Source organism: Eleutherodactylus coqui, chromosome 2, assembly GCF_035609145.1.
Source record: "Eleutherodactylus coqui strain aEleCoq1 chromosome 2, aEleCoq1.hap1, whole genome shotgun sequence".
NCBI classification, from domain to species: domain Eukaryota; kingdom Metazoa; phylum Chordata; class Amphibia; order Anura; family Eleutherodactylidae; genus Eleutherodactylus; species Eleutherodactylus coqui.
Window position 1 is genome coordinate 113612763 of NC_089838.1, and position 11011 is coordinate 113623773.

The 11011-nt window shown below is 42.7% G+C and overlaps 1 protein-coding gene across 2 annotated transcripts in view; it reads left to right on the forward strand.

The window, feature by feature from the left end:
- The window catches only part of N4BP3 (NEDD4 binding protein 3), a 39811-nt gene extending 32638 nt beyond the window's left edge, over positions 1 to 7173 (forward strand). For both annotated transcript variants that reach the window (XM_066591359.1, XM_066591360.1), the window contains exons 3-5: positions 451 to 1020; positions 1929 to 2189; positions 4554 to 7173. In XM_066591359.1, the coding sequence (XP_066447456.1) occupies positions 451 to 1020; positions 1929 to 2189; positions 4554 to 5096 (1374 nt within the window). In that variant the 3' untranslated portion in view covers positions 5097 to 7173. The remainder of the gene's footprint in view (positions 1 to 450; positions 1021 to 1928; positions 2190 to 4553) is intronic.
- Positions 7174 to 11011: the final 3838 nt, after the last annotated feature.

An 11011-nucleotide genomic window follows, 5' to 3' on the forward strand; every position in this document is an offset into this window, starting at 1 on the left:
TAGATGCAGATTTTGATGCGTTTTTGTTGTGGATCTGCAGCAGATTTCACCCCTTTCACTTAAAAGGATGAAATTTGGCTGCAGATCTGCTACAAAAATTGCATCAAACATCCGCACCTATGGCTGATTGACAGGTTACCGTCTGCGTTGTGATGCGGAATGTCTGTTGCCGACATTCTGCTACATTTTCCGCTAGATGGAAACATTCTCTTATAGGTTTATACAGCCTTGATCTTTATGAAGGATCACAAAATGACAGCGCTGCTTTATATATTACACACATACCTATATATTTATTGCATTGGATTCATAGCTTCATAGTTAGGAGAAACTAACTTATGTTATGAAGCTAGGAAGTTATGTTGGATAGGACATTCTTCTGTAAAGTGCGTCACACTGCATGAACTGTCATAATCATATTGACTTTAAATTCATCCATTTCCTTTTCAGTCTCGCTTTGGGCAATCTGCTTTGAAGCCATCGAATGCGAAGAACTTTATGTCAATGCAGAGCTTGTGTTCCTCGGGTGGACAGAAGTTATCCAAAAGCAACGGCAGCCTGAACACATTAGGCAGCCTGAACAGTCCTCCTCGTCGGGGGCCACTAAAGTCAAACAACTTTCATCACAATCAGCACGAGCGGGAAAATGACGAGAACGAGAGCTTGTCTGATTCAAGACAGAATTCCATTAACAGCTTCACCACTTATAACGCGGGGTTTAGTGTAGCACGTGGTCAAATCAGTGCTTCCACCGGACATATTAATCACATTGGGGGATCATTAGACAGAGCTTCCCGAGGGGTGCGAGACATGGTATCTGGAGAGAAGAAACCCCTATCCTGCAAGAGTATGGCAACTTTAAGTCGCCTACATAGCTCAGGAGAACCACCTCCTCCATATGAGTACTCGCAGTCTGTAGAAGATGTAGCCCGCCAGCTGGAAGAAAGGCTGAATGAAAAGGGTATGGAACTAAGGCAGCTTAGAAGGAGTCCAAGCGACAAAGATGATCCTTTCACTCAGGTGAGTCAGTTTACTGCTTGAGAAAAAGAATCCAAAATAGTTATCTTAAATTGTATAGGCTGTATACTCCATGGTCACCGGTCACTGAGCAACTTCACCATTCAGTCAGACCTTAAATGGAAACCCAGTGAATAATTCCTAGCCACTTTTATGAGGCGTGACCACATCACCCTGGTGTGCCATTCAGCTTAAAGGGGTTTTGTCATTAAAAAAAAAAAAATACTTACCTATTCCTCCCCAGGCAGTCGTCTCACCGCATCTTCTTCTCGCTGATCTTCTCCAGTCCCGGGGTCACCTCACCGCAAGCCGGACAGGTCCTCTTTCTCCGCCTTCTTCTTCCAGCAGCTCAGTGTAGGTTATGTCACTAGTGACGTAATGTTCACTGCCTAGCAGGGAATGCCGATCTATTGCCGAGACTGTGCATGAGCACTATCTTGCCGCGAATGTTCATATTCCATTTCAGAGAGACCGCGTACATGTGCAGTCTCGGCAGTAGATCATCACTCCCTGCAAGGCTGTGAACGCTACCTCACTAGCCACATAGCATACATTGCCCCCAGGAAGGAGACTGCACAGAGTAAATGCTTTATCACCAGAAGAAGAATCAACCTGCTGGAGTGAGGGGGACTGCAGGAGACAGGAGAAGATGTGGTAAGAAGACTAACGAGTGAGGAATAGGTAAGTATAGAAGTTTTGTTTTCTAATGACAGAACCCCTTTAACTTCTTCACTTTGTCAATTAATTTGTCAATCTCTCCATCTGTCCACTGATATAGAAGCGCCACCTTCACCCTTACCTAGGTCTTGCCTATAGGCCATATGTTTTTGCATAGTTTTCTTAATTCATTTTATGTAATTGCAGCCTAAATTAATGTTGGTTGTCTTACTATTTATCTACTCTCTATGCAGGTATTTGAAGACAAGCGTCGTCTTTGGATGGAAGAACTTGATGAATTAAAGCAGATGTACATAACGAAGCTGCAGCAAATCTCTCAGCAGGCGTTGCGCAGCCAGCGGGCCTTGCAGCTGCAGCTCTACAAGGTTCAGCAGGAGAAAAAGCGTCTTCATGAGGAACTCAACTGCATCAGAGCAGAATGTGAGCAGCTGAGGCAAAAACAGCCGACACAGATTGAAAATCTTAATCCTAGCCTTGAAGAATCTAAATGGGAGGTAGGAGAGATCACTGATAAATTATCAAGATTTTAACTTTCCCATCTATTAGTTTGATTGCTGTAAATACCCGTACTGCTAGTCATTTCACTCATCCACTTGCTTTACCATTTGAATGTATCCTTCTTTAGATACATTATGTCTAGAGATGAGCGAGTATACTCGCTAAGGCACATTACTCGAGCGAGTAGTGCCTTAGCCGAGTATCTCCCTGCTCGTCTCTAAAGATTCATGGGGCGGGGAGTGGCAGGGGAGAGCAGGGAGATCCCTCTCTTTCTCTCCCCCCCCCCCTCCCCCCGCTCCCCGCCGCAACTCACCTGTCACCCGCGCCGGCCCCCGAATCTTTAGAGACGAGCGGGGAGATACTCGGCTAAGGCACTACTCGCTCGAGTAATGTGCCTTGGTGAGTATACTCGCTCATCTCTAATTATGTCTTATTTACTAATACTGCCTAAGGCCACTTTCTCTCGCACCATTTTTTTACAGCGTTTAGCATGGCGTTTGAAACTCCACGCTAAAAGCTGTAAAACTCCTCCATTCATTTCAATGGGGCTTCTCAGATGAGCTTTAGAAAGTGCTGTTTCCAATGCCGCGATTTTCGAACGCTGTCTGCTTTATTTTAGTGCGTTTCAACCCTCTGTAATAGCAGTGTTCTCTGCTCTATCCTGATCTCCTCCACCATCCCTCAGCACTGTCATACAGCCATATGTAATAGTAGTGTTCTCTGCTCTGCCCTGATCTCCTCTACCATCCCTCAGCATTGTCATACAGCCCTCTGTAATACCAGCGTTCTCTGCTCTCTCCTCCTGATCTCCTCCTCTACCACCTCCTAGCACTGTCATAAAGCCTAATGTTATAGTAGTGTTCTCTGCTCTGTCCTGATCTGCTCCACCATCCCTCAGCACTGTCATACAGCCATATGTAATAGTAGTGTTCTCTGCTCTGCCCTGATCTCCTCTACCATCCCTCAGCATTGTCATACAGCCCTCTGTAATACCAGCGTTCTCTGCTCTCTCCTCCTGATCTCCTCCTCTACCACCTCCTAGCACTGTCATAAAGCCTAATGTTATAGTAGTGTTCTCTGCTCTGTCCTGATCTGCTCCACCATCCCTCAGCACTGTCATACAGCCCAATGTAATACGGTAGTAGTGTTCTCTGCTCTCCGTCCTCCTGATCTCCTCCACCATCCCTCAGTACTGTCATACAGCTCTCTGTAATAGTGTTCTCTGCTCTATCCTGATCTCCTCCACCATCCCTCAGCACTGTCATCCAGCCCTCAGTAATAGTAGTGTTCTCTGCTCTCCATCTTCCTGATCTCCTCCACCATCCCTCAGTACTATCATACAGCCCTCTGTAATAATAGTGTTCTCTGCTCTATCCTGATCTCCTCCACCATCCCTCAGTACTGTGATACAGCTCTCTGTAATAGTGTTCTCTGCTCTCTGATCTCCTCCACCATCCCTCAGCACTGTCATACAGCCCTCTGTAATAGTAATGTTCTCTGCTCTATCCTGATCTCCTCTACCACCCCTCAGCACTGTCATATAGCCCTCTGTAATAGTAATGTTCTCTGCTCTGTCCTCCTGATCTCCTCTACCACCCCTCAGCACTGTCATACAGCTCTCTATAGTAGTAGTGTTCTCTGCTCTCTGTACTGATCTCCTCCACCATCCCTCAGTACTGTCATACAGTCCTCTGTTATATTAGTGTTCTCTGCTCTGTACTGATCTCCTTTACCATCTTCCAGCACGGTCCTACAGCCCTATGTAATAGCTCAGTGGAAAGGCAGTGAATGCACGTTCACAACAGGGGAGGGGGAGGCGCTGTCCGTTTACACTGACAGAATTTGCTAATATTTCAGTCCTTCGGTCTGCAGTGCCTTGGAACACAATACAAGCACAGAAATCAAACAATCAGAAATGTTTAATGAAAACCAATTACAAAACGTCTTCATTTCAAAAAACAAATTGATTAAAATAATGAGTGCAAATGCGTAAAGAAGCCTTTATTTTTTAATTGCTAGTTAGAGAAGAGATGAGTCATTACTGGGACACATCTGGCCTTTTGGTGTGAAGTCCAGTTCTATCATGCCAAGCTCTTGTTATATCATCCTCCTCCAGGAGCCAAGTAACAAGTGATAAGTACTATCTGCAGCTGCTAAAACTAGGGGCCAACAAAAGCTACAGGCTGGGAGCAAAACTGGTTTAGAAAATGACTACACTTCACTACCTGCAGAAAGCCGGTCCCTAAGTAAACGGCCCCAAGAAGACCACATATAGTTCTGTCTGCACCCTGTATTATTGTTGCACACAAAGTATTCTGTAACATCATTGTGTTACTCATTCATTTGTTTTCATTTTGTAGATTTCTCAGAAGGCTGGTGAGATTTCACTCCTGAAACAGCAAATTAGAGACTGTCAAACTGAGATTACTCAGAAAATGGGGGAAATATTCTTGATGAAGACGCAACTCCGGGAAGCAAAAGCTTTAGCAAGAGAGCGAGAGAAAGAGTCTACAGACTTAAAAGCTCGCCTTCAGTCTCTGGAGGCTGCCAAAGAAAAACCTGCAAGTACTCAAGGAAACCTTCCTGGCATGGATGACTCAAGGTGGGGTCAAAAAGAAGGTTCAGAAGCGTCGGAGTTGGAGAGGATAAAGGCTGAGCTGATGCTGGAGAGACGTCAGAATGAAGCACAGATGTTGAATTTTGAGAATGAAAGGAAAATTTGGAAAGAGGAAAAAGATAAAGTCTTAAGATACCAGAAGGAGATCCAGGCAAGTTACCTAGAAATGTATCATCGCAATCAGGCTCTTGAGAGACAGATGCAAGAAATTAGACCAATTCCAGTTCAATCTCCGACTACCCCCTCACTTTGGATGGACGCTGTGGAATCATTTGAGACCACATGAAACTTGGAGTACTTTCTGAGAGCTAAGTAAGCGCTGGTCGTAGGAGCAGGTCGTCTGTTTATTTATGAGTTTTGACGATGTGAGAACCTCTGCAATCCTCACAAACGAGTCTATTGCTTTTTGTGGTATGGAGAAGCCAGATCACTCTCTCTGGGTCACGATTATTTGATCATTAAACTTTTCTGCCACTATGCCATGGTGAACTAAGTGGACAGATGTTGGCATCACCCATCAGATCTTCAGTTTTCGGTATGACATAAGGGAAAACAAGTCATAACTCTCAATATTATAGAACATTTGGTTGGAGGATGATAATCCATAACTAAAGAACGGCTGTGTTCCGGACACTCTTGACTGTAGACTCATTGCAGCACTTTATCTATTGCCTCAGGTCAACTGTTTGTTGGGGCTTATAGAAATGTTCAGAGCTGTGAAGACAAACCTATATTTGTAGGAGCTTTTAAACCTTTAACTTCTACAATGTTGTGACAATAGTTGGATTATAATGTACACTATTTTAATAACTGACTGTAGTTTGAAGACTGGGCCCATAAACACCTTGGTCTGGCGAAATATTGATGGGCTGAAGAATGATCCAAGAAGCATAATAGTAGTCAGAAGTGACATGAAGGAGGTGGTTCCTCTAACCTTTTTGAGTCTGCTTACAATATTCCTTAAGATTCCAAAACAGGTTATACAGGACCGGTCACATGTAATGTTATGGTTGAGCAGGGTATAAGCATCTGTCCTGAAATAACAACCAATACAAGAAAATGGGCTATTAACCCTTTCCAATCCACTGTCTGACGTCTGATTTAAGACATTCTGATTTGAAGGCTGTACAGCTCCGATGTCGGAAGACGTCCGGCAGGGTATTCTTACTGTATATTACTGGCCGCTCTGTTGTCAGGGGCATCCACAGCATGTCCCATACCTCAGTACTTGCTCTAGCCAGCAGATGGCACCATTGTATAATGGCAGAAAGAGAGAGCCCCCCTAGGAAACCTTGAATCCAAAATTGGATTGCAAAGGGTTAATCTGGAAAAGCTTGTGGCAAATTTATTATTTTTACATTGTATCAACCTCATCACATTTGTGTAAGGCCGGTTACAGACTAGTGTATTTTAGCTCTATTTGGCCGTCTTTTGAAGACTGCAATACAGAGCTAATGTATCTATTCACATGGCCGTAGTTTTACAACTGAAAACACAGTATGACCTGCTTTTTTGCCTCCATATTTCTATTCTTTTCTATTGGGCAACTACTGATCAGTAATTAACCATTAAAAGAAGAAAAAACGGTGGCAAATACCGATGACCTACTATTGTAATGGCATCTGGAACGTCCGTAATATGGATCCGTATTATGGAAGGGTTTTCACATTCTCGTCTGAACTCGGCCTTCAGCTGTGTTTGATATTACTGGATCGCATGATCTGTCTCTGTTAGCAAATACTTGTCTTCCTCATGAAATTAAAAAGGCTTTAGCTGCTTTTCTATGAACTCTGTGATGTGCCATTCCTCTGTAATTCCTCCTAGAAATGTGTGAAGAAAATTTAATATTTTACTTGTTAGTATGGAGCGGCCCTACACTGTCAACTGTATCACTGAATGGGCAGGATCCGATGTAGGGACAAAAGACCAGTGACAAAAGTTAGGGTGAAACAAAGTTGGCTATTTGGTCATACATTTCCAGGAGAAATAACAGAAAAATGGAACAACTTTAAGTTCTAAGAAAAGATCCTACTAGATTGATATGTTATGGAAAATGCTATTAAATCCAAGAACGGACATGTCAGGAGATTGACGGGTGCTCTTTAAACAGATTGCTTATGTCATTGTAGCCGATCATTAAAAAAGTATAAATCAAAAAGATTTAACTATAAACCTATGTCCTGAGCAGTGGAACGCGGTGCTGTTTGTGTTAAACATAGTAAATCTTACCGTTTGATACTGTTCATTTTAGTGACCATGGCAAAAAAGGGACTTTGCCGATACAATGTACGAGGTCACACACATTGTGTGCTTTATTATGGATTTTTGAGATTGTTTTTATTAAACAATTTTCAAACTTGAAATGTGAAAAATGTGTGTTTTCTCTTAAACCTATATATCAATCAATAGCTATGACTATTTTTCTACACCGAGGAACCAGGGAGTGTCTACACTTGTCTGCATTAAATCCATTAAACATAAGGTTAGTACTGACGGTTATTTGACTTCAACCAGGTCTTGCTTGTGGGGCTTATCACAGAATTGACATGTCATCAGCCTGCAGATAAGTGTCTGATCACTGGGAACTCCAGCGATCACAAGAACAAGGGCCTTTCCCTGTTTGAACAAAGCAGCTCAGTGCATACTCAACCATTGCACCATTCAAAGGCTATAAACTATGGACTGAGAGAGATAGCTGGGTGCAGCGCTTCTTCTGGTAAAGTCCTTCTAATCCCGGGAGTATTTTTTTTTTTTTTTCCCCTCCCCATTTTTAAGGCGGTCACTACAGATTTTTGTAGGGTTATCTTTGAAAAGCAGCTTCCTTTTATTTACTGGCCATTGGAAAACTTAATAATCACAAGATAAACTATTTGGGGCAGACTATAGAGCTCCAGTTCCAAAAAAGTTGGGACACTGTGTAAAAAGTAAACGTAAAGAACGGTACAGCCATTTGATTGATTGCAAAATACATTACCATATATTCCGGCGTATAAGACTACCTTTTAACCCCGAAAAATCTTCTCTGCAGTCGGGGGTCATCTTATACGCCGGGTATACAAAAAAAAAAGCAGTACTCACCTCCCCCGGCGTTCTGCGGCACTGCTGCAGGCTGTCGCTCCCTCCTCCACATTGGCTGTGATTGGCTGACGCTGCGTGAGTTAGCCAATCACAGCATTAGCTTTCTGGAGGCGGGGATTTCAAGCCACGCATCCAGAAAGCAATGATCTGTCGGTGATGAGGAGGGAGCGACAGTTTGCAGCAGCGCCGCAGAACGCCGGGGGAGGTGAGTACTGCCTTTTTTTTTTTTTTTACACACCGTATTCCCAGCGTATAAGGTGACAGTTGGGGGGGTCATCTTATACGCCCAGTCGCCTTATACGCTGGAATATACGCTAATTTAAAAATGAGGAAAAAAGCCAGACTTTTATACCGGGAAAGATCTTTGAACAAATTATTAAACAGCATGTATGCAAATACTTTGATGAGAATGGAGTAATTAACCAGAGCCAGCATGGGTTTGTAACAAACAAGTCATGCCAGACGAATCTAATTTCTTTCTAAGATAGAATCTCCAACTGAGTTGATCAGGGAAATGCGGTAGCTATACTATATCTTAACTTTAGTAAAGCATTTGACAAAGTATCTCATACTATACTTATTGAAAAAATGACCAAATATGGGATTGACAAGGCAACTGTTAGGTGGATTCACAACTTGCTGAGTGATCGTACTCAGAGTTGCTGCACATCCAAGTGGAAGAATGTATCAAGTGGGGTACCGCAAGGCTCTGTCTTAGGCCCAGTGGTGGTCAACATTTTTATAAATAATCTGGAGGAGAGAACCGATGGGAAACTGATCAAATGTGCCGACCACACAAAGCTAGGAGGGATAGCTAACACTAGGGAAGAGAGAGAGAGTATTCAAAAAGATCTAAAAAAGCTTGAACAGTGGGCGGCGACTAACAATGGTATTTAACAAGGAGAAATGCAAAGTTCTACGTCTGGGCAAGAAAAGTGAAAACCACAGAATGGGAGGAATTGGGCTAAGCAGCAGCACATATGAAAAAGACTTGGGTATACTACTAGATCATAGACTGAACATGAGCCAACAATGTGATGCAGCAGCCAAAAAGGCAAACACAATTCTGGGATGTATTAAGAGAAGCATAGAGTCTAGATCACGTGAGGTCATTATCCCCCTCTACTCTTCCTTAGACAGACCTCATCTGGAATATTGTGTCCAGTTCTGGGCACCCCACTTTAAAAAAGACATCGACAAACTGGAGCAAGTTCAGAGAAGAGTTACCAAGATGGTAAGCAGTCTGCAAATCATGTCCTATGAGAAACGGTTAAAGGATCTGGGAATGTTTAGCTTGCAAAAAAGAAGGCTGAGAGGAGACTTAACCCTCTCCAATGCAATTTGTATTCTAGTTTTCCGGGGGGGCTTACTCTTTTTCTGCTGTTATACAATGACGCTATATGCTGGCTAAAGCCAGTACTGCATGAGGTGACACATTGGATAGGCTCCGACAACAGAGAGGCTGGCAATATACAGTAAGACAACCCCAATGGACTTCTTCCAAAATCGGAGCTGTACAGCCTTAAATCATAATGTCTTTAGCCGGCAGGCAGTGGATTGGAGAGGGTTAATAGCTGTCTACAAATATCTGAAGGGCTGTCACAGTGCAGAGGGATCAGCCCTATTCTCATTTGTGCAAGACTAGAAGCAATAGGATGAAACTGAAAGGGAGGAGACACAGATAAGATATTAGAAAGGACTTTCTGAGAGTGAGGGTGATCATTGAGTGGAACAGGTTACCACGGGAGGTGGTGAGTGCTCCCTCAATGGAAGTGTTCAAACAAAGGCTGGACAAATATCTGTCTGGGATGATTTAGTGATCCTGCACTGAGCAGGTGGGGGGGGGGACCAATGACCCTGGAGGTCCCTTCCAACTCTACCATTCTATGATTATTCATAATCTAGTACGGACACTGTCAGCAGGCAAGATTGGGCAAGAATCGCATCATGTGACGTGATGTGATTCACTGAATTTTTGTCATTCTGAGTTGCAGAGTTTACTCATTTGTAATGTTCTCTGTAAAACAACAAGCTGTCTAGTTTCATTTCAGGATGTGACTTACATGGAGCTGGAGCAAGTACCCACTTGTCACCAGCAGCTGCAGAGCGATGAGGATCTGAGACAGTGAATCGCAGTGGGTGTATACAAAACTTGGCAGGCTGAGTAGAAACAAAACCTAGCTATAGCTCAATCCTACAAAAGAAACCCCCACCGGAACTGTTTCATCACATGCCCAAAACTATTGTCAGCACTTAACTACAGTTTTCCTATTTTGGGTGAGGTGTCAGGAGTTTAATCTCACACATGATATTTAAACCCTTGATCCAAGATCAGAGACTGCTACTAGCTTTCATCTGTACAGGGAAATCTACAATTAAAATAGCTTTCGCTTTACTCATGTTAAAGTGACAGTGCTTTATTACACTAAAAAAAATTTTGGGGGGTGAAGGCGTGAAATCTTCAAAATGAATTATATATACCTTTTTTGGAACTTATTTATTTCATTTTTTAAGTGAAGAATATTCAATGCTGCAATAGCTTAAAAGGGGAGAAGATTAGCCCCCATGCAAAATAAGGAGGCAGTGCCAATTTGCAGAATTTATTACTAGGATATGTTTACTGGAACACTAGAATTAGTTTTTGGGAAATATATAGTGTGCAAAAGTTTTAGAGGTGTATAGAAAAAATGCTGTTAAGTAAGAATGCTTTCAAAAATAGAAGTGTTAGTTTTTTTTTTTGTTAATTAACAAAATACAATTAAGTACAAAAGAAAAATGTAAATCAAATCAATATTTGGTGTGACCACTCCTTACCTTAAAACAGCATCAATTCTTCTATGTACACTTGCACACAGTTTTTGAATGAATGTGGCGGGGAGGTTGGGCCAAACATCTTTAAAGAACTAAAAACAGATCTTCTGTGGATGTAACTTGTTCAGATTCTTCCGTCTCTTCATGTCATCCCAGACAGACTCGATGATGAAATCAGGACTGTGTGGGCATCATGTCATATTACTTTCAGGACTCCTTTGGGTGAAATTCTTCTATTAAGGCTGCTTTTGCCGAGACTTCACTGAAGAGTAGCCAGGTGAACCTGGGTTCCACTGGTTTCTGCCAGTTCTG